General features: G+C 28.3%; 1 protein-coding gene across 5 annotated transcripts in view; it reads left to right on the top strand.

Annotated features, from left to right (window-relative positions):
• Positions 1-25,754, top strand: part of LOC127284267 (ETS-like protein pointed) — a 94,072-nt gene that overhangs the window by 12,582 nt on the left and 55,736 nt on the right. For 3 of the 5 annotated variants that reach the window (XM_051309651.1, XM_051309674.1, XM_051309643.1), the window contains 2 exons: positions 6,826-7,033; positions 25,318-25,353. In XM_051309651.1, coding sequence (XP_051165608.1) covers positions 6,826-7,033; positions 25,318-25,353 — 244 coding nt within the window. The remainder of the gene's footprint in view (positions 1-6,825; positions 7,034-25,317; positions 25,354-25,754) is intronic. The other 2 variants (XM_051309658.1, XM_051309668.1) reach the window with 1 other exon arrangement.

Below are 25,754 nucleotides of genomic sequence, written 5' to 3'. Positions count from 1 at the left end.
AATTCTTAATACCCTAGAAATTGATTTACTAAAAATATATATATATATAATCTCGTTATATCCTCTCTGGAGAAAATCGCCAATATAGATTGAATTGCTTGTTTGTACAAAATGTGAATTAAATTCTCTATGAAAAAAAAAATCTTTGCTTTAATGAAAAAATCGAGAAGCGATATAGAAAAAAGAAGCTTTAATGAATACGAAAGTAGATAAAAAATGTTTTTTTTTTCCATTTTTTTTGTATCGAGTTTTTTTTATGTTTGAATTTTAAACTAGATTGAATAATATATATATAAAGATATTTAAAAAAAATTAAAGGAAAATAAATATAAGAAATCTATATGGGGTTCAGTAAATTATTTTTACTTTTAGCCTGAAAAAAAATAAAAAGAAAAGTAAAAGAGCATTTTGTATTCAACAGACATCAAATCAGGACAGTTATAAAATATTCAGCGAGGTAATTCTTGATAAATCCGAGCACTTTATGCCTATGTGCGGGCACGTGTGAAACGTAAAGGTTCGCGATCAGGATCCCGCGCGACAGTTGCACGTTTATATTATTCAATTTCCACAAAAGAACAGTGTGTCTGTGTGTCGTAAAATTTTGATCGTAAAAATATGGCCGTAATTTTATATCTCAACTTCGATACAAATTTTCCTGGCTTGTATGTATATTTACTCATCTCAATTTCAAAAGATTTCGTCTCTATAAAACTTGAAAGTCCCCATTCCATTGAAAAATCAATTTGGTCGTAAACATTTTTCATTTGAAAAATGTATTATTTTTAAATTTCTTTTTTCTTAATTAAAAATATATATAAAAATTTAGAAACTACGGTAGTTTTTAATATTTTTAATTCAAAATTCCTGAAATGTGACTCACTATATATAAATGAGTAGAGTTCACAATATTGCGAATATTCCATTCACTTGTATATATAAGTTATAAATATCTTCGATAAAAGCTGAATGTTTTAGTTCATTAATCGCGCTAATATAATGATTTGCAACTGCAATAATTGAATATAATATAACGATGATTATTATTATTACTATTATTATTGAATTGTGTCACATTCCTCGTGAAAAACGTGAACGAGATTAACAGTTTTATTGCCTAGATTATTATAGAAATTTATCCCGTTTCGATGTTTTGCTGTTTCGACATTTTGTATTTTCTATTATAAACTTTGTTGCGATAAATTTATCTACACGGAGACTATTGCGATTATGTTTTCAATTATTTCAGTTTGAATTGATTATTTCTTAAATTTAATATTAGAGAAATTCTTTTCGTAAAATAAATTTGAAAAAAATTATATTTCTGATAGAGATGTGTATAAAAAAAAGTATATTAAAAATTTCCTAAAAGGTTCGTGTACGAATGTAATAATAATTATATTATAATCAAAGATGCGCTTGTGTTATATTTGGTTTTAATTAGTGCAACTGTACAACATGTTGAGTTTATCTTTAGTAAAGGGCAATAAACAGTAATATATAGAGTCCAGAGTGAGTGTCGTTAGACCTAATGTCGCCCACGTTACATTAGAGTTTGATAAGATACGCTAAATACTGTTTACGAAGAGCGGCAAAGTATTTTTTTTCTTTTTTACATTTTTTTCAAACTTTCATTCTTAATATAATTTTATTTGATACAAATAAATAGTTATTTAGCTCTCTGAGAGACATATATTTTTGCTATAAATTATATTTGATTCAAATAAATAATTTTTTATTTATTTTATATATTTTTTCATATATATTTTTATGTATTAAAGTCGCGATGAAAAGTTGGCTGAAGAACATTTCTACATAATCTAAGTTTGTCTCGCGCTTAAAAATAAAGCATTCAAGCTAATTGCAAATTCTTATTTGTCTCTCATAAAGTAGTTGCTTAAAATAGCAAAGTTCTCGTCGTGGTGGATTATCAGCTAAATCGCACACGCTCTTGTCAAATTCGCAGAGCTAACTGAATAGATTTACATATGTATTATAATAACGTCAAATACAAAGAAAATAGCGATTTTTTTTAGAATTTTGAAAAAAAATTGAATCAAATTAATTTATAAGATTAAAAATTACACTCAGAGAAGTGTATCAGAGTCAAATAAATATTTATTTGTTTCAAATAAATTTTGAGTTAAATAAAATTTTTTTTTGTGTTAAATTAAATTTTTTATTCGAAACAAGTAACAATTTACTTGGCTCTGAGACAAATATATTTTTATTTGATTCAAATAAATTTTATTTTATTTTTAATTTATTTTATTTCGCGTATATAAGTAAATTTCGTTGAATCTTCATTGTCAATCACGTCGTTCTTTTAAAGATTCGTGATTTAATATCGAAACGGGTATTTGAGAAAATATAGCGTAGCTATAAACACGTGATTGGAATTTAATATAATTTTTATGTATTAAATGTTTTTTTTTTCATTCGTATCATTAAATTCATTCATTTATTGAATAGCTATAACACATACGTAAATATTCTACAACGGAAGTCACCTTTTTTTTTATTTTAAACATTTCGTCTACAGATTTTATGATTAAAAATGTTTAATGTTTAATTAATGTTTAATTTTAAACTATCGGATACTAAAACTATTATTAAAATTTTTAGGGAGATTTAAGTTTTGATTTTCTCAATTATCAGGAATTGGTGTAAAAAAATGTATTTTCAGTAGAAATAGAAAATGATTATTTTAATGGTAGAAGCAGACAGAGAATCTATTGTTCGAGAATGCGATTTGATTAGTACTTATTATGGTCTATCGATCATTTTCACTCTTCTGCTATAAGAAATTGATTATATATATGTATTAAGTGACGAAAGCAAAGTAACAGTCTGCGAGCTTGGATAAATCTTTTTTTTCATATTTATATATCGATCGAACAAACAAACGTTTCTCACATATATTATATATGTATTATATACCAAGAGTGTGACTTTGTCAATCTCGAAGGTCTTTGAAAGTCAAAACGCGTGCGCCAGATTTATTGAAAACATTTGATGCATGTAGAATTGATCGAATTTATATTATTATTACAATTGTTAATTTATTTTCAATTATAATTCGTTCTTTATTTATATTCATTGCTTTTTGGCAAAAGTAAATTTAAATTGAATTATATAATTAATAATTGATAAAGTTGCAAAAATAATTAGATGTATAAATGTATTGTATTTGAGATTGTTGATGATATTTTTAAGCGTAAAAAAGGGATGCTGAAAAAGTAATTTTAAAAAAATTCTAAAGTATTTATGATTTTTAATTTTTCTTCAAACCTTTGATATACTATAATTCACTAATAATTCTTTTGATAAGATAAAATTATGAATGTCGATAGTTATATTGATCCTTATTAAAGAAATGTGTATATAGAGATTCATAACCACGATTATGTTGATAATATATTTTTTATCCTAATTGCAATTCTTCTTGGAAATTATATTATCTTTTACAATTTTTTATTAATTCCATTGTTTCAGTTTTATATTATCAAAAATACTTTACGCGAAAAATGAATTGCAAAAATTATGCAGTTTCATGTTTAATAGTAATTAGTTTAATAATAATAATAATAATAATAATAATAATAATAATAATAATAATAATTTTGAAACGAATTTCTTATTGGAAATAGTAGGTCTATATTTTAATTGCAAATTAATCAGACACGATTGCTTTAGACAATTTACACTGACAATTGGGTTTTTGCCAATACGCAACTTAATTGTAATCCTATAATTCTTAAATGTAGACTTTATTTTTATTAATTTTTTTTTATTGAATAAAAATAAATCGTTATCGTTTCGGAATTAAACCTTGACGTATTACTGAAATACGATATTTAGAAATGCATTCAACACACTTTTTACTCGCAGTATTAAAATCATTTTGATAACATTATTTGTATATGAGCGATAGACTGTGTGCTTTATTCTGTCATTATTATATTTCTGCTGATATATACGTGTATAATGTATCATGGGATATTTTTCAAGTACAATTTTTTTTCAACTTTGTACTAATGTCAAAACAGTGCGTTTATAGGTATAAAAGAATAAGAATTGATTTTTCTATAAAAAATTTAGTTAAATTTTTTATTATAATTGTTATTTTAAATATTTGTCAGTGTAGATGTGATTATATAATTTTTTTGAGCGATAAAAAGTTTCCCATTGCGCAAAAATTGTTAAATTCAACATCTCCTGTTACTCGGGTAAAACAACACGCCTAAAAGTGTCAGGTGAACATCAGAACAATACCCAACACGTCGTTAAAATCTCTAATTTCGCTAGGGGGCTATCGACCCCCATTATATATATATATGTATATAAAATTTAATTTTAGAGGAAACCTCCCAGTTTTTTGTTTTTGATATAATTTAATTTCTAACTCGAAATCGCAAAATTTTAGGATGTGACACTATTTTTTTTTATCAATTGATATATTATGTAAAACATCCAATTATATACAAATCTGATTCTAAAAAGCTTATCGAATCAAAATAGAAATATGTGTCTGTGTGCGATTGTCGTGTAGTCTCGACATGTATCGTTGTTATTGCGTCATTGAGCCGGGGCCAAAGCGCTTCATTCATTTGCAGTCTTGAACGAAGGTCAAGCCATCACCCTCTTCTCTTTTCCCTCATTCTCCTCTTCCCCCCCCCCTCCGTCTCTCTTTTTAGAGCCGCTTTTTACCCTTCCAATGTTCCTCCTCTTTCTCCTTCCCTCCCCCTTATGCTTTTGTGATGAAACTCGTTTTCTTTCTCTCTTTGTTCTCTTCATTTTTATTTCTTGCTCATTCTCGCGTATTTTAAAAAGTCTCACATCGGTGAAATTTTCAATTCGAAAATATTATATTAATAATTAGGGGCTAATAATTATATATATTTTTCAAATATTATATAATTATTCAGTAAAAAGAATCAATAATTTAAGTTTGTGTGCGTTAGTTTTCATTTCATTATATTGTATATACTATACTCTATTTCCCCTCTATTCCTCTCTCTCTTTCTCTCTGTGTAAGTCTACTATAGCAGGTTCACCATTCATTCATGATTCTGCTGAGCAAAGCACTCTTAGTTCCCCTTTTGTACCCCACTATAATATTCATTACAAATATCTTTGTAGGAATTTTTATTTTTTATTCAAATTATTATTTTAACTTTTTCTACTTCTTATTATCAAATATTTATTTGTATTAAACAATTATTACACTGTAAAAAGAAGATCTTATTTTCAGATGAGTCTTAAAATCAGCGCTAGTAACCTTAATGGAAATTGCATTGCGTAAATTCAGCAAAGCTGCCTTAAAAATGTTGCCTCTTAAAATAAGACCTCTTTTCGGCCTTAAAATAAGACTTTCTTTTTACAGTGTATTTGAGTCAATTAAATGGTATTTATTTCAAATACAGAAATTATTGGTTCAAATATTATTTATTTCATTCAAATAAAAATTATTTGGTTTAAATACATTTTTTTCAGTCTAATAATAATAATAATAATAATAATAATAATAATAATAATAATAATAATTTTTTAAATTAAATTCTTTTTATAAAGCTCTGTGAAAAAGATATTTAAAGTTAATTAAAATTTGAAGAAAAAGAAGACACTGTTTTTTAATAAAAACAAAGTTATATAACGATTATAATATATTATTTATTAAATTGAGCTGTCAAGTCAATGTGCTCATTATACTCTATATTATCTTTATAATTTAATATCCTCTATACAATAAAAGAAAATTTGTCAACGTCAATCTCAGTCCGGTAAAATTTTATTGAATCATTATGCATCATTTGATTACTTTGATGTAAAAGATGTTAAAATTTATTTTGTTTTAAATCATTCTTTGGTTCAATATTTTATTTATTTTTTATTTTATTTTTATTATTATTATTATTATATTATTATTATAATTAAAATAATAATTGTTATTATTTTATATTTTTTATTATTATTAGACATTTACGGAGAATTATTTTAAAAGGAGTAATTCCTTCTCTTTCATTATCGTTGATGATAATGATGCCTATATATTTCTCTCGAATAATATTACGTAACTCGTGGACAGCCCCCTTTATGTATTTTCTTTGTTAATAAACATTATGTACCGCAAATAGAACTCGAACACATTTATGATTATGTAAAAAGCGTTACATTACGTGTGGGTTAATACACTTATTTGATTCTTGCAATTCATCATTAGCGACATAAATATATTGTAAACATAATTAGGTATATTTAATAATAAAATCTGTTTATTTCCCCGCGAAGTGACTTTTCGTATATTTCATAAAGATTTAGTGTATATAAATAAATTTAAATTTATTTAAAAAAATATTAAAAATATTTTTTTCTTTTTTTTTTGTTACATTTTTCTCTAGTTTATTGTTGTGTGCAAATTTTCCTTCATTTATTTTCAACTATTTATCAATAGTCTTTTAATTATTCGGTTGGTCCTGTATATTTTCATTTCCAGATAATTTCAACTTCCTGACTTGGTACTAAATTATGAAAATTCTCTCTGTTTTTTCTTTAACTCTCTCTGTCTCTTTCTGTTTTAAATGTCATTAAAATATTTATTAGACAGATTTCTTTATTAAATTTTATCTTCTATGTAAATTATTTTGTTATATTTATATTTTAGTTGACATTTTTTATTCGCGAATTAATTTTGTATTTTATATGTTAGAATTAATTTCCTTATATTCGTGATATATTTTTAAGTTAATATTAGTAAGTTATTGACTAATTAATTAATAATTTAATATATTTTTTAAATTAAAAATTGTATTTGATTTGTTTTAGCGTGAATCAAAAAGTGTGGCCAGCATTTTGGGATGCGGCAACGGCGGTGGTGGAAGCGGCGTAATGCTAATGATGGCCAAATACATGAAACAGGAGTTGACCTCGGATGCCGAAGAAGAAGGCCTGGTGCCAACACTTCCTGCCCGATTTACCTCAATGCGCAAGGTGCCTTCGCTCTCCGACCTCTCCGACCAGGAAAGCTCACTCGGTAAGTCTTTTTTTGTACACTAATTTTCAAACTCTTACTCTCATTTGAAATTTTGCCTACGTAACAAAAATATGCCAATTTCTGCCTAGTTTGGCTAGCGACCTTCAAATTATTTATTATACAAACAGAGAAGTATGAATTCTACAAATTGAAATCTGCAAAAATTATTAGCAGTTGTAGTATGATGCTGAAGTCCGCAACGTTTTCAAAAACGAAAAATTAAAATAGAATTATTTTTTCATGTCAATTTATCTCTAATTTTGATTTGCACAAACTTTCAAGAAATTAATACTTTTATAAAAACCAGTTACCCCCGAATAACTTTAATTTTAACCCAAAGTAATAGATATTGTCTAATTATTTTTTCGTTTTCGTTTATAAAAACGTTGCGGACTTCAGCATCATGTTGTAGTTTTTTATTTGACAAAATTACGTTCTGTATAGAACAATTTAAAAAATTTTCTGTTGAGAATTAAGTACTTTTCCACTAATACAATTAGAGAGCGCAAACAACGAACATTAGATTAGCTAAATCATCTTCTTGATTCAACTATTCATCTAATTGTACAAATAACAATGTAATTAAATGTACATCAATAATGATAAAAAAAAGAGAGAATGATAGAATCAAAGTAAATTTTTCAAAAAAAAAAAGAGATTGACCCGCATGTCATTCATTTAAGCAATCTGTGTATGGATTTAAAAGAAAAACTGTTTAAGTAAAATTAATATGACCTAAAGGAGAGATTCGATTCGTTTCGTTTAAATGGATGAATGAATCCCAGTTTATATTTACGATTAGTAAAGGTTTATCCAATATCGAGAGGGTCGAATAAGAATATGTGTGAGACTTGTTACTCGCGGTTAGGCCGAGTACGATGAAAATGTAGCGAGAATTTACGAATTGGATAATCAGCAGCATCCTCATTAAGGTCCCCCCACTAGACGCCCCCGCCTTCCCTTCTCTTGCATTTCATATGTAATACACGTGCTACAACAAGCCGTCGACACACTCACTGATGCGAACTCCTTTATTGTAATAGTTTGCTCACATACCTACTCATAGTTTTACCACCTACTGGCCTTTGAACGACTAGATTCGCAACTGACATTTTTTTTCTCCTTTTTTTTCTTCTTCTTTGCTTTGACATTCCTACACACACACATAACAACAACCGATTACTACCACGCGACAATATTTCTTTCTCTCACTCTCATGTTGTATCTAATGTACTTACTTAGCGTTCATCTAATGCCCCTTTCATTTACTTCACTTTTATGAGAATTAAACTTATGGGCTGCGGGGTAAAAACATCATTAGTAACATTAATGCACTTAGTTTCAGAAATTTTTTTTCACAATTAAAAGCGGAAACATTCGTTTAGATTCAGAGATGCTGGTTTGTTCATTATACCGGAAATATTGAGATTATTTGGAAAACGGGAAAAAGAAGAGGGAATAGATATTCTTTTTGCGATTATTTCCGTCAGTTATGATTAAACATTTTTTCAGATTTCCGCAAAGTTATTAAAATATCCGGTATATCAAAAAATTTGTTTTATAGGAAAAGTATTTTTGAATTGATTTTAACAAAAATTAATTGGCTCAATTTTTGGTATAAAGATTGTCCCAAGGCATACCAATTATTTTGTCTGAAAAATTGAATAATTTTTCTTCTTTTTTTCAAATTGATTTTAATTATACGACTAATTTTAGTTTTCTGTAATATTATTAATTTATTTAAAGTTCTCTCGGAGAAAATCATGAATGACATATTTAACTATTCATGAACTTTACATTGAATTCAAGTATATATATACTATTGAGAGATAAAAATTAGCATTTTCCTCAGACTGACAATTATATCAAACCGGAAATTATTTTGATTGTCGTAAATTGCAACTTAAATAGTATTTGGATTTATCTCCAATCTTCGTATAAATTAAATTAACTAAATCCATGAGAGATTATCAACTTTTTATATATATCTCCATTTTATTAAATTATAGAAAGCGATTAATTGAATTATTTTCCGAAATTTGAATTTCATTATTTTTCAAGATAACATTAATATAGAAGGATGCCAAATAATTATTTTTTTCAAATAAATTTTATTTGGTTTAAATAAAAATTTTATTTGTTTCAAATAAATTTTTTTATTTGAAACAAACAGTTACTAGGCTCTGAGACAAATATATTTTTATTTGATTGAAATAAATGTTATTTGTCTCAAAGAAAAGTAAATAAAAGATTTATCTGGGTGTTAGAATATTTATAACGATTTTAGAAAATGATAGGAGTAAATATTAGCAGGATGTAATTTGTTTTATTGTCAAATGTAAATAATTTAATAATGAGGAGTATTTTTTTCTCGAATGAAATTGCAAACAGAGCATGTAAATTGATTATCGCAATATACTTTTTTGATGGAATAAACTGATATTGGAGAAGCTCTGTTGGCATCATATAATCACACTCGAGTCTGGCCTATCGAGATTCTTTCTTTTTAATCCCATAAATAAATGCTTCGCTGACGCATTTTTCTTCTCTTCTTCTTCATCTTTTTCCAAAAAGAAAAATATCGAAACTTAAGTTTTATTTTTAAAATATTAATTTCTTCTTTGTTTCTTAATCATTATAAAAAAAGTGTTTTCATTCTCTGAAAAATTAATTTTTTTTCTAGTTTTCTATTATACTTATGAGAAAGAAAATTCTTTTTTTTTTATTTTTTAACCGGAAACAAGGGTCTGGCTTCATCGAAGGGCTTCTAGATGCTTTATTAGAAATAAATAATCACGACGATTACGCACTGTAAAACAGGGCTCACGTCACGGAAGGGTTGACATTACATCCGGTGGTCTGTTCGCATGTTCTTTGTCAGCGTCTTCTCTCTGTATTAACTTAGACTTTCACGATGCACCCATTCACATTTTTCATCATCATCATCATCATCATCCCGCAAAATTTGCTTCAAAAACTTTAAAGAGAAAATTTTGTTTACAAAAAAGAAAAAAAAACTTGCGGTTCATCATTTCCTCTTTCTAATTTATTTGAAATTCATTAAATTTTGTATAAAATTTTATTTGAATATATGTTTGAATAGTACATAGGCTCTAAATATATTTTACGAAGAAAAAGAAAAATTGCGAAAAATAGTATAATATCTATTTTGCTTCCTCATATATAGAAAGGAAGTTGAATTTAATAATTAAAATGTAAAAATTAAATTCACAAAAAAGCATATTCTATATAACTATATAATATTTTTTAATAAATCTCGAACTAATTTTATATATGAATAAAATAAACGCCGTCGGAAAGGAATTAATTATTCACTATCTCTTCACTATAATGATATACATATATATATATACTCTAAATATCTTTAGTCGAGACATTTTGTGAATTTGTATATACGAGTTGAAAATAGTCTTTTTATATATAATGTTAATTGATCATGTCATCGTTGTGAAATTAAAAATTCATGTAAGATAGAGGAATTTTTTTGAATCGTTTATACAATTATTGTATACGTGTGTATATGGAAAGAGCTTATTTATTTTTTATTATTGTGATAAATGTGTTATAGAGCATTGGTTTTTATTTTCCCATCATATATAGCAGTTGTCACTCTTTTATTTTCTCTCTTTAATAATGCAATCGCTGTTGAGCTTTTCTGTAACAATCGCGACTGACCATTGTTACGTGATCCCTTGATAGTATTCCAATGACAGTAAACGCGAAATGTTTTATGTAAATTGCCATTGTACCCGCGCGCAGTGACATTGACGTAGCGAAACAAATTTGTTTCTTTTTACTTTACCCCCCCCCCCCCCGCCTCTCTTTTTGATTATTCATTATTACTGCTTGTATACTAGAATCTTATGTCAATGAATGACTTTTTCTACTCATTAATCAACTTCTTAATTACACTGAAAAAAATTTATTTGATTCAAATATAATCGGTTACTTGACTATTCGGCTATTTTATTCATTTCGGAAAAATAAAAATTCGGTGTTTTAAGAATTTTGTAAAAATTAGATGGAAAAAAATTCTGTTGAATAAAAATTCGTTATAGAAACTCAGATGGCATTTAGACAACTGAAGAAAGTTTTACAGTTTTATAGTTTAATATTTCCTGTATATATTGAAACAACGTTCCATAAATTTAAGAAAATGTTTCTTCTTTTAAAAATGGAAATATTAAAAAATATAAAGGTAAAGTAATTTTCATTGAGTAGAAGGAAAAATGACAGAAATGACAGTATATTATCTTGGTTATATCGTAAAAGTCGAAAATTTGAAACGTGATTGTCATCTCGGACGATAGAGAAAATTGAAAGTTTAAAGTTTTTTTCTTTTAGAGAAATATATGTTTGTTGTATATATATATAAGTGTGGGACATTAAGAAACGTCGAACTCTCTCCGAGGGTGTCGGTTGTCATGCATACAGCATATATATTTATGTTTGGAAGGGATAAGGGACGTTTTGTCATTCTAAGAAGCTTCTCACAGTGGCTCGCTTCGTATTCGTAGGAAAAGACATACATTCAATTTATTCCACAACCAGATACCGGATGAACGGGGCCCGTCGTCTCATACGTGCCTGAGATACAAGAATTATTATCGTGCCCCCACTTTTCATAGATGCATCTTTTAATTTTCAAAAATCAAATTTACAATTACAAAATTTCAACACTGTTTACTAAATAGGAATTAGTACAAATTTTAACTAATTTTAACTAGTGACTCACTTTTTGATTTTGAATTAGTTAAATTTTACTAATTTGATAGTAAAAAAATTTACTATTAATTTTTCTAATTCAAAAGATTGATTGTTTTGAATTTTGTTGTTTGCAATTTGTTCCTATATTTCATGTTTAGGTTTTTTTATCAGGGGGTTTTTAATCCGATGATTCGACACTCTGATTTGATATTGAAAATATACTTTCAAGATTGAAGTGCTTTTGTGTGGGAGAAAATATTTTTCGATTTATTTCAAAGATTCAATTTTACTTAACCAATATAACGTGTAGAGAAAAGATTGTTATCACAGGTCCCTTTTTTTTGTTGTTGATTCTAAATATGTGCGTTAAAATCTGATACCAAGTTCCCAAATCTATATGAGATCAAGGACCAAGAAAAAAAAGCCCATGGGAATTTAAAATGCACACGGTCAGTAGTAGCGAGTTTTGACATCTATACGATCTTGTATACTACTGTGTGTGTTTACCTGGGTTTTCTAACGATTTCTATCTTTCAACGCGACATCATAATCGTTTAAAATATCGAAAAAATGAAAATTTTTTATTTAATCAAATTCAAAAATCACATTATTAAAATATAGAATTTTTATGAAAAGTGGAATATTTAGTTTAAACAAATAAGAAATGTGAGAGCATTATATGTGGTTTTTATTTGTGAAACCCTTGAAATTTGAAGGTTCTTGATTCAATATAGACAAGAGAAGTTTAAAAAAAGTTTTTTTTTTTTTAATTTTCTTCTTGGGAGATAAAATCAAGTCAAAGTCACACAGAAATTGATCGAGTCGGCTTCGTGTGAAAGACAAGAACCGAAACCTCACAAATGCATACGTATATATATTATATGGGTGTATATGTATTAAATGTAATATATAAGGTGGTTTTTGCATGTTGCGTGAAATATGTAACCGCAACCGTGCGTGCAATCGATCGATGGACCAGTCGATCGATCGATCCGCCCTTGATATAGCAACCGAGCCGAACCAAATAGATTTCTCACGTTCTCGATCCCTGTGTCGTCGACGCCAACTGACGCTTTTATATATGTATATATATATATGTCACAAACCCCTTGCAACACATATAATAATGTATATATTCTTTCGCAAAACGAAATTACACAGTTTCACGCGAAACTCACCAAGTACCACACAAAACGTCCAATGATCACTGTCATTTTAGGTATTCTTCTCAAATTTTCCCCACTCATCTTCTTTCGTTTCGTGATCGTTTATCTTATTTTTGAACGTTTATTGCAAAAATACAATATAACTGATTTTTTTTCGATTATATTCGTTATATGTATCAGTGTGTTTTGATTTTTTCCTTGTTGGGTTTTGATATTTTTTTAATTTAGTATTTTACTTTTAAAATACGAACGATGTAACATTTTGAAATTTCAGTTTCTTGATATACGCCTTCTATTGTATTTTATCGGTGATAACTGATATCATACTGTTGCACGCGTAATTCTATATGTTTTTATTTAATTTTTTTCTTCGAAATACTTGTCTATTTTAAGCGAAAAGATTTTATTATTCTCATTCTTTTATATGCGTATATTAAATTTCACGTAATTTAAAAATAGTTCATTATAATTATTTTCTAATGGGATATAAGTATCCATAAAAAGTTGTACTTTCTTTAGAACTCTGAGGATAAGTACAATATTTTTATTCAATTCAAAATAGATTATATTTTAGTTGAAATAAAACAAATTTCTCTGGGTGTAATAGCTTTTTTTAAGAATGCAAAAAGAGAAAGAAAGAGATTCTTGAGATAGATTATTCCTGCATCTTTTTTTTTATTTTTAAATTCAAATTCTATGCACTGGTCCAAATTTCTTCCTTATAGCTTTCCATATATTTATACATACATGTATATCTGATACAGAATTTCATACATAAAAAATGATCAATACCGTGAAACGCATTTGATATTCGTTTTTGCAGACTTTAAAAATGTTGAATTTAATTTAAATAATTTATGCTTTTTACGTCAATCGATGATTTTGCAATCAGAAAGTTTTACATTTCTTTGACGAATCCGATTCCTCTTTTACTTTTATCTTTAGCAAAATTTTTCCAAATGAAATATTTATTGTCATTTGACGTGAATATAGAAGGGAAAAAAATAAATATTTTTAACAAATAATTATTTACAATTGTCATTGATTTTTATTTTTATATTCGATAGAAATTGTACATGTGTTTCAGGTATCATGTAGATTTATATAGTATTCATTGATAAGGTATCAGAATTGTCTGTTAAATCAATTTAATAATGATCAATTATTATAATGATGATAACCACTTTAGTCGATTACGATAGGAATTATTGTGAAAAGTTTTCACAAAAAAAATAGAATTTTAATTTTTATTCAAAGTTTCATTTACCTGAGAAATTAATTTCATTGAATATTGAGAATTTTCAAATTTTCCGGTGAGTTGATCCTTGATGATGTGTCGACATCTGTCGGTAGTCTCTCTAAAGTAATCGTTAAGTTTCAATGGATTTCCTATAGGTCGCGTCACTTTCCAGTACCATTTGCGGATAAAGCAGTTTTCTATATTGCCTTTTTATGGTAATAACATTTTTATTGATTTTAGTTTGCCACTGAAAGTACAGAGCACGTGAATCGATGAGATTTTTTTTTTAAACAGAATTTACTGTTTTTATTAATTTTATATTCTCATTTTTTATAATTTTTTTTAAATATAATATTAATAAAGACAGAAAATAAATAATAATTAAAGCAAAATAATATTCAAAGAGTATAAAAATTGTTCTTTCTAATATAATTTTGTTTTAATATTTTTTTTTTGTTATTTTATTTGTAAATGAAAAAATTTCTTTCGGTTCCAAATGCTTTTTTATTCTAATTATATTGACAATAATCGAAAATTTAATTACAATGAATGTGAGAGGAAATAACAGGTATAGCAACAGGTTGTGACGTCACTTAGCGCCACGCGACTCCATTTCATTCACAATACTGAAACTCGTATTCGAGTTTACTGGTCCAGGAAATGAGATGAGCAGATTTATTTCGTGATTAAATCTCTATTCATTATTATTATGAAAAAAAGAATACCAAAAAAATTCACTAATTATTTGACGATAATTTTTGTACATGAATAAAAATTGCAATACATTTTTTTTTTGTTTCGAAAGAAAAGAAATAATAATTAAAAATGTTATAAAAAATGATAAAATTACCGCGCAGAGAAACGCCGTCAACAAGAAAATATTTCTCATTATCTCTCCTCTAGTCATAAAATATAACAGGTGGAGTTGATAGGTTTTACCCTAGTATATAAGTTTCTTACCCTCACATAGAGTATGTAATATGTATTTTAATGTCCCGCGGCAAAAATTTTGCCCCACCCCATTATCTATATAACAAGAAGTTGGCAAGCAACAAGAATCTTAAGTTATGTTGGTGGGGGGCAGTCCCCCCACCCACCCCAAGTAGCCACGCGAGTTCATTCATGAGATCGTGGGAACGTGCCTCGCGGAGGGCCCCTGCATCCCCCACCCCCATTCACTCTCTTTCTCTCTCTTGAGACTTCTTCTCCCTCTCTCTCTCTCTCTTTCTCGATAGTCTTCTCGTTTTGCTCTCCTTTGCAACGCGCGTCTCCTTCATCTTCTCTCCCCCTCCCCCTTTCTTCTCATCTTCGAGCCGCGAGTTGGTATTTTTTTATTTCTTCCCCCTCCCCCCACTTCTTTCTCCTTTGCGAATCTAGCCTCCCACTTTTCTTTTTTACCAACACTAGTACTAATACAACTTCAACTTTTTCTTTCTCTCTCTCTTATTCACATGTAGTATACCTGCGGAATGAACGTTTTACCTGTTTGGTCGATCCTACTCCTCCACTGATCGCGCAGAGGACTGGTACAGTGGCTGCAACAAGTTACGTCATCTGAGACCGGAAGCTTTGGTCGGACCACTTCACTCGATTTCCTCTCTCTCTTTTAAAGTACGAGCACGTTCTCGAAATCATCCCTCTTTTAGAAAAAAAAAAAAAAATTTTTTCCTTTTTTTCACGTTTTATTATGTTTTTATCTATAATGCGTAATATTTTAATTATTATTTAATAATTTATTTAAATATTTGTTTAATACAAATAAATATTTATTTGATAATAGTCAAGTGTACGATTTTCTTTCGCAAAGCAGAAAATTTTTCACTAGAACAGCAAAACGTTTTTTATTGCTTGAGTTAAATCTTTCACTATTTTAGCGAAACCTTTCGCTATTCCAGATAAAGTTTTCTTTTCTGTGTAGAATTTATTTAAATAATTAAACTAGAATAAATATAAATAAAATAATTAATAAAAATTATTTTATTGTAAATTAAATTTATCGTAAAAAGTTAAATGTTTTTCAAATAAAACAAGCAAAGTGTATAATGAAAAAAAAATATATATGATATATCAATTTAAATATAATGTGTAAAAAGTAGATTTCGAAATAAAACCTTAATGACGGGAAAAAAAGAAACCTAGACTTCGACCATGTCCTGCTCATATATATATATATATATATATATATATATAGGTATACGCGGTAACACTAAAAGTTTCCTCGTAACCCAAAGATATTAGCTTGTTCTCCATAATTATTTTTATTTAACCCTCTTAAAGAGAGCACTTTGTCGGAATCGATTTTCTCTCTCTCTCTTTCTCTCTATAGTCGGAGATCGTGGAAATTAAAGGGCTCTCCTCACCCTTTAATTATGATAACATGGAACCTGTTTTTCATATGAATTAAACAAAAAAAAAACAAGTTTTAATATGACTTTAGAAAACGAATCAATTATTTTATTAGGGGATTAACCTGTCGTTCATGAAATCATTTAATCTCTTGTCCTCTCATGATTTTAATTCATATATCCTGAGAAGTAATTAATTTTCGTGAAGCAATCGAAGAAAAAAGAAACGTTTTTTTATAGCAATTATACAATTATTATATTTTAGCTACTGGTTTCTACTTTTTTCTTGGTATCTTTTAATTTTTTGTAAATTTTTTTTAAGTGCTTTTTTTTGTATATATCATATTTTGGTTTTTAAGTATATCATTCGACAATGACGAATCATTTTTTCAAGGACAATTCTTTTATTATAGTATATATAATATTTGTAGTCGAGACTTCTCTATATTTTAATTGAGATGAGTTCTTCTTGGTTTAAGATCAACTTTTGTGCTCCATTATACCCGACGACCTTTTCGTGGCCAGCAGCCCAGAGGAGACATAATTGCGGCTCATAATCATGCTATGTTGAGCCTGGAGGCTACCTCAGCCCTCAAGTACACTTGTTTCTCTCTCTCTCCCCCCTCTTCTCTTTCTCTTTACCTTTCTTTTATTTCTTTCTTGCTTCTTCATACTCTCTCCTTCATCACTCGCGTTTCTACAACGAAACGTTCTTCTATCAGTGGCGTAATTCAAAAAAACAATATATAATTTTTCTTTAGATAAAATTTTAATCCCCTTTAATTTTTCTCCTGGTGTAATATTCATTTAGCCGCAAATTTTATTATCCTAAAAATTTTCATTTATAACGGAGTTTTTAATTTAAAAGAATTTTTATTCAAATTTCTATTAAAATGCATTTCTATATATGTTTAACATCATTTTAACACTGGAAAAAAATTTATTTAGAATCGATTACTATTATTAAATAAATATTTCTTTAAAATAAATAATTTTTATTTAAATCAATTATATTTTTTTTCTCCTCAAAAAATTATACAAGCTCAGATTTAATGTTTAAAAAAAAAATAAAAATTTCATTCTTCTCGGAGATTATCTGAATAATGTTTCGGTTGTTAGAATTTCAAGGTCGAAATAATGATTACGCCACTGTTTTCTTCGCGCAAGAGCTGTATTCACCCGCGGGGGCTTATTCCTCCCCCCTTCCCATCGTTCTGTTTTTTTTTATTTCTCTCTCACTCTATCGCGAATCCTTGGAAGGGATTTTCTTTTTCTTCCTATATATGTATTTTCTTCTCTCTTTCTTCAGTTCTCAATTGCCCAAGGGCTACCTGTCCGGTGCGTATCACACGCGTTATTACTCCTAGAAGATACGGCTTGGCGTGCTGCATTTTACAGTGCAACGTTTATGCACCATTTCGTGGCTCTTAAATTCCCCTGTGTGGAACATGAAGTTTAATATATCGAGATGGGACGTCTATTACCAATGTTTATACCACATCTCGCATACCTTCAATGATCCCGTTTTCAAAACCAGATTTTATATTTATATACAGTGCCTCTTTTTCTTGATAAATTATTTTTAAAACAATTTTCTTATTTTTTTTTCGTTTAAAAATTGTAATTGTATATGAAAATTGGTACTACTTTATAAAATTATTTTATTGTAAATAATGTGCCTGAAGTTCTTCACGTTCAAATGCACGAAAAATTTGTTTACTACTTTTTTAACTTTAAATTTTATTAATAAAAAATTATTTTTTTCGCCATTGACATGAAAAAGTGTCTTTTTTGTGCCTGTTTTGGGCAGATAAAGTAGCACTTTTTAAGGCAGTTTGGGCCAACTGCCTAAAAAAGACTTTTTTAGGCAGCAAACTGCCGTATAAAGTCTTTTTTAGGCAGTAAACTGCCCTATAAAGTCTTTTTTAGGCAGTTGTTAATTTTTGCATAATTTTTTTTTTTGCTTTTATTTTATTTATCAATTTTTATTATTTTTTTTCTTTAAAATTGTTTCACTTTTTCATAACAATGGCGAAAAAAATAGCGTATGTGGCTCGCACGTAGTAATTTTTAGGTTCGGATGATTTCAATACTCGCTGTCTGTGCGACTTCGGTTCGACTCGGCTCGCTTTCGGCTCGACTCGACTCGCCTTCGGCTCGTCTTCATCTCACCTACAGCTCGCCTTCGTCTCACCTACGTCGCACTAACGACAGCTCGTACTGAAAATTACATCCTCACCTAAAAAGTACTACTTTACGTGCTTGCCACATAATATACTATTCTTGATCCAAAAATAAGATATTCTAATCATAACCTCCTATGAAGAAAAATTTATTTGATTCAAATAATTGGTTACTTTACTGTTATCAAATAAATATTTACTTGGAGCAAATAATTTTTATTTGAATTAAATAAGAATTTAAATAATAGTGCCTTGTGTCTTAAAATAAGACATCCATTGCAGTGTTTATAAATTTTTTAATTGAAATTATTATTACAATAATGTATTGCAGTCGACAAATTTGTGCAATTTTATTTATTTATTTTTTGTATAAAAATTATTCAATATCATCCTGGAGAAATGCTCACATGAGCAGAAAGATACAAAGATAAAGTACCGCAAGTTTCTCTCTTTATATATAAAAAAAAATAGTACCCAACTCTCGTGTAATAATTATTAAGCAATGGACGGATCGTTCGAAAACAACTATAGCTGTAATAATACCTTACAAGCGATACTAAAATACGATTATCAATCTCATATATATGAAATAAAATGAAGTAATCGAACTCTAGTTACATGCAGGGGATTCTGAATTTTTATTTTCTTTTTTGGTCCTTAATTTCTATTTATTAAATACATTAGTAAAGGATATATAAATTAGGAAATTTTTATCGTGTTTTGTGAATCATCATCATCATCATTATCATCTTTTTGATCCTTCTTAGAAAAGACGCATTTTGTCAATGTGCAAAAGAAGTTTGTTTATATATTCGTGGAAAGAAGTCAAAAATTTTAGGACAGGTTTTTTTTTTTTTGATATGGCAACGTGTGCGGTTTTTTAGAAAAAAAAAGAACTAGACAAGTTATAAAGAAGAAGAAGAAGGTTGTGCTGCGGCGGTAATTGATTATCTCTTGTGTACCCCGGCGCCTTAATCATTCTTTAACCATATTTAAAGCTCACCTTCCAATCTCTCATCTACCGCCTTTTTAATTCCATATAAAGTATATACCTATTTATAAAAAACAAGTATTTTAAAAGCTTACTATTTTTTATCGGAAAAAAAAGATCTTTTCTTTCTTTATAGAGTAAAAAAGCATAATATCATATTATTCTCTAATAAATAAGAAGACAATATTCCTCCTTTATAATTCTTCTTTTATTTTCCAATCGTTCTTCATTTGTACATCAATTCATCTATAATTTACATTCCCTGGCAAGGATTATTTATTTTCTCTAATCGAATCTCTTGGTTTAATTGAATCAGAAGCTGAAAATGTAATGAACAAAGGAGGATACATAAACGATAGTCAGTGGAAAGAGAAAATGGTTTGTTGATGAAGGAGATTGAAAGAAATAGAGATTATGGAAAAGGGGGTATTATTATCCGAGTATATATATATATATATATAAAAGGGGGGAAGGTTCGTGCGAACTGAATGTACATTGGAAAGATATAGTGGTGTTCGGCTTCTTAGTGTATATTATGGTAAATCGGTGCGGAGGATTCTATTGGAGCACACTGCTACTGGTTCCACTAGTCGAGATTATAGAGATAATAGGGCCCCTTGGATAACAGCGTTGCAACCCGTAGCATCGGTCCTCGCTCCCAACAAATTGCTGGGTTCATTCATCCTTCTCGATAGAGGAAAAACTAGCCACTCTACTCTTATACCTCTTCGTACATTTATATATACATATATGGATAGTTTACACACACGTATATATATATGTATATAAATTTACGTGTATATATATATGTGCCATTCCAGGAGTTTTTTAGCACTTTTCGGAGTAACCTTTCCAAATTAAATGAAACATTTTTTTAATAATATTTATTAATATAAAGGTCCAAAAAAATCACTTTTTAAGTAAAAACAATTGTTTATTTAAAAAATACAACAATAAATAATGCAAAAAATTCACTTTTTTCCTGCAACTCCAAATAAATTGGTTTAAAGATCAAAATTTTCCTTATTTTTCAAGCTTTAATACCGCACAAGAAACATTGAGTCCGTGAAAATATTCAACTCACAATTTTTTAAACAATGTTTGTTTACTTTTTTGTATTTTATTTACTGTGAAACGTCTGCTAAAGCTGCGCGCGACGTTTGGAAGTTGTCGCTTTCCTTATTGAGCAGAAGCTCATTACACTAGCGTAGTAAAAAACATGTTGTGTGAAAAGTGAGGTTTTTCATCCTTCAAAAATGTTTTTTATGATTTTTTACTGCAAAGTAGATAATTAAAAACCATTCAATGTGATAACCAGAAATTTTTACGTTTCGTTTAATGACAACATAACCTCACTTTTCGCACAAGATGCTTTCTACTACGCTAGTGTAATGAGCTTCTGCTCAATAAGGAAAGCGACAACTTCCAAACGTCGCGCGCAGCTTTAGCAGACGTTTCACAGTAAATATAATACAAAAAAGTAAACAAACATTGTTTAAAAAATTGTGAGTTGAATATTTTCACGGACTCTATGTTTCTTGTGCGGTATTAAAGCTTGAAAAATAAGGAAAATTTTGATCTTTAAACCAATTTATTTGGAGTTGCAGGAAAAAAGTGAATTTTTTGCATTATTTATTGTTGTATTTTTTAAATAAACAATTGTTTTTACTTAAAAAGTGATTTTTTTGGACCTTTATATTAATAAATATTATTAAAAAAATGTTTCATTTAATTTGGAAAGGTTACTCCGAAAAGTGCTAAAAAACTCCTGGAATGGCACATATATGTTTAACTCTTGAATTCTCGGCCTCCTTAATCGTCTAACGTCCTTCTCTTATATGCACGCATCATGCCAACATTCCACATATGTCCCATTCGCCACTATAATATATAATATAATCGCCCCGTCATTCATGATTGTTCTTTTTTTTCGAAAATAAGCTCCAGTTTTTGCTCGAGTCAAAAGGAAATAACAATTTTTTGAAGAAAAGAAAATTCAAACCACAGAAACTTATTTTAAATTATTTTTTATTAAAAATAATACGATATTTTTAGTTCAACTATATTTTTAATTCAAATTTAGTACATGCAAAAAAGAAGGCATTCACAGACGCTAACTGATATCGGATCTATCAAAATTATTATAGCAGCTAATTTTTTTGCTATGACAACGAAAATGTTTATGTCAATTTGCAAAAAAAAAAAGTGCAACTCATGTAGAAAAATAATTTTTACTAGATTTTTTTTTCTTGTACTGCTTGTTGAGTGGTCCTTTTTAACGCGTATTTTTTTTTTGTTCTTGTTTTTGTATGAACGCGCGATTCGTACCCGCGTATTAATCCCTCATCTGATTGGCAGGCAGTGGACGTGCCCAATTACCAGTCATGTATTTACACTCGACTTGAAACATTTATATGGAAAGCGTGATGCATGGCCAGTGGACTCGATAATTTCCACATTATTCAATATGACTAATACGTGATTAGCAAAGATCGGCTTTTTCTTTTGCTTTTCTTACTCAATATTACAAAAACCCGTTCTATCTTTAACGTTCTATTGATAGTATATATCGCATATGCCAATAATAATAATCGAACTCGTGTATTTGTTCGGAATCTCAGAGTATATTGCCTTCTGAGATCAATCAGAATCAGATACATATCCGGCTACTGTAACGGCATTATATGTAATAATAATTTAATAATTTTGCAAAGTGGCGTGAATTTTTAATTTTCTTCTCTTTTTTTTCGTATTTTCATATTATTGGAAAGAAAATGAAAAATAGGTTTTTTAAAAGTGTATAAGTGGAATTTTCTGAGGATTATGTTTGGTGAACTTTATTTTTTTAATGAGTTCTCTTGAGATGTCTATGAACGTTTATTTACTGCAACAGGTAAATTACTGTTTCGAATAAATAATTAATTCTTTTTTATTTATACATGGAATTTTCTGTTTTCTAATAATATTTTCGATCTTGAATTTAGAAAAACAAAACAGCATTCCTCTAATCTTATTCTATTTATCTTTAATCGAATTTTAAATCTCAATATGACTACTATAGAAAGTGTATTGATTTTTTTTCTCCATCATTTTATAATTTGATTGATGTCGATCACTCGATGCATGTCAGCAACTGATTTAACTTCCATTAAACTCAAGATTCTGATAGAGTCGATTAATCGCTTGTGATATTTTAATAGTCGCTTCGTCGACAGAAAACGCGAAGAAATATCAGGAAGCTTCGCTATATATATATATATGTATTCTGTTATATATAGAGAATAACGTTGAAGTTTTCTCCTTCGAGAGTCGATCGTTCGGTTCGATAATCAACGCTCTTTCGATTTACATAAATTAATACCTATCACACAAGTTCAAGTGACATGAGGGAGAGCGAGCGAGCAAAAACCTGAATGGCTAGCAATCAGTTATTTTTATATGATTTTAGTTTTTCAAAAACGAATCCATTTTTTTTTATTCAGAGAAATCTTCTATTATAACATTTTTTATATTAAAATATTTTATTATACAATAATAAAATAATTATAATTATTTTTTATTATAAAATATGTTATTAAAAAAAAATCTTTTATTGTAGAAATAAATTTTTATTTATTAGAGAAGTATCGAAAAGAAACATTTCTTTTATAAACAATATTTTTGTTTATTATGTTCTTGATTTTTTGAAATAGAGAGAGATTAATATTGCATCTCTGACTAATAGGTTCAAAACGACTTCCTTTGTGGTTTCAGTTTTATCATTTTATTACAAGGTTTTTTTGATAAGTTACTCGAAAGACATTGGCCATTATTTTTCTCGTTCTGCTATCGTATCCTTTCTCGATATAATAAAGTTTATCCCACAGTCGTATATGGAATATATAAAAAAAAAATTAAAATATTTCCGCAATTGTTACATATCTGTCACTGAAAAAAAAAATTTATTCGATTCAAATAATCGATTAGTTGACTGTTATCAAATAAATATGAAATAATTATATTATTTGAGTCAATTAAAATTTCAAATAAAGAAATTATTGTTTCAAATATAGTTTATTTATTTCAATTATTTGATTCGAAAATTTATTTGGTTCAAGTAAATATTTATCTGATAATAGTCAAGTAACGGATTATTTGAATCAAACAATTTTTTTCAAGGTATGAAAATTAAAATAAAAATCTAGTGAAATAATTGATTTTACTGATCAATATCTGTTTAAAATAATTGATAACTGATCGTTATCGATTGGAATAATTGACATATTATTGATCAGTAGCATCAATAATTTATATATATATACCGGTATAATAATTAATTTTATTGATCTCTATGGATTAAATGTTTATTAATCAATAGGGCAATATTTTATTATATATGAAACGTAGAATTATTTTCTAAATGAAACCCTTTTTTACAATTTTGTCCCGGAGGTGTGAAGTTTATCGACAACTTCAGGTTCTATTAATGATAGTCTATTCCGATAATCAACTTTATTGATTTTATATATGCGAACATGATAGCAGGAAACAGTAACTGACCAAGTACTCTTCTTTATCTTGTTTAATATTCATAAGGAAACTACTAAACAATAAAATATCGTTATATCCCATATTAGATGCTTCAATTATAAAGAAAAAAAAACACTTTTTACTCAATTAAATTCACTTTTTTTTTTGAAAAAAAAGTTTTAATGACATTTTAAGTTTTTTAAATAACTTGTTTTTGTTCTAATTATCAATGAAAGAGAGAAAAAGATTATATTTCAGAAAGGTAACGAAAGGATGTAATAGCAAAAAAGAATATTGAAGGAAGCAATTTAAAATTCGAGTATGATAGTTAATAACCAGGTCATTGGTTGTTGACCTAAAGATTAACTTTTTTTTTATAACAATTTGTATATAAATCATTTGAAAACGATTTGTAGAAGGAAACTCGAAAATTAGAGACTAGACTCGATAATGAACAGTTATTTTCCAAGTTCGGTGTTATTTTCAAACGTCGCCGTGGAAGATTTGCTGCTTATAATTGCCAAGGTCGTGAAGGTTGCCCAGGTAAATCCGTGATATTGCGTAGGTGAAATGGAGTTTGTTGAAAACCAGTCGACAAAGAAGGAGGAGCACATATACACACATCAACTGAATCTTTTCTTTTCTATTATATGCCTTCTCTCATTTCTCTTTAGTTCTCTTGCTTTCATAATTTTTAACTTTTTCTCCTTCTTCTTCTTCTTCTTCTTCTTCGGCTTTGCAGCATCCTGACGCTCAGCAATTGCCACTCGTGCAATCAGGTGCCAGCCATCCTGACACTCTAGATCGTTTCTTAGGATTTTGCAACCACTATATACACACATACACACTGGTCCAGCAACAGTGGGAGCAGTCTTGTATTTTTCTCCGAGTGCATATATATCCTCGGGAAATGCATTTCCTTTTTGCTGTGTTCCATACGCACACGTCTTTGGTATTGCATTTCACGATAATTCTTCCCTTTCAATGCCCACCTTCAATATATATAAATACACATTAATTAGATGCGAGCCAAAGGGAATCTATTGTTTCAACAAATATAATTAATTTTAAAATCCGCTAAAACTATTTTTAATTTTTTTTTTCTTTTCTCTTTTGTTTCAGGTAAGATCTCATTCTCATCTGATTCGTCTCTTTTTGGTAAGCTTAAAAAATTATTTTCTACACAGAGAAAAATGAATTGTAATTACTAAATCTGAAACTAATTTTATTGTCGTGACTTTAATACAGATTAGTTATAGCGACCAAACAAAATTTGTTAATTCCAGATTTGATAAGTATCACAAATTCATTTTTCTCCTCTCGAATATATTAAAAATTAAAAAAAACTCATGATATAGACATATTGTTTAGGTAAATTTATGTCTCGGATGGTGAACGTGAATCTGTTGGTGGAGAACGGTGACCGGAAGCGTCACGAAAGACAAGCGGATGTCGTTTGCTCTTTAACCGGGACTTTAGGGAAATAAAGTGAAAGGATTTTTAAATCCATTTGGAGTCTATTGGTGTTAAATTAAAATAGTCTCCATGTATGTATATAT

The sequence above is a fragment of the Leptopilina boulardi genome, unplaced genomic scaffold (genome assembly GCF_019393585.1).
Source record: "Leptopilina boulardi isolate dan_hultmark-lab unplaced genomic scaffold, ZJU_Lbou_2.1 LbouV2_119, whole genome shotgun sequence".
Taxonomy (NCBI): Eukaryota; Metazoa; Arthropoda; class Insecta; order Hymenoptera; family Figitidae; genus Leptopilina; species Leptopilina boulardi.
The sequence above is the reverse complement of the archived record's forward strand: the minus strand, read 5'-3'. Positions and strand labels throughout refer to the sequence as shown.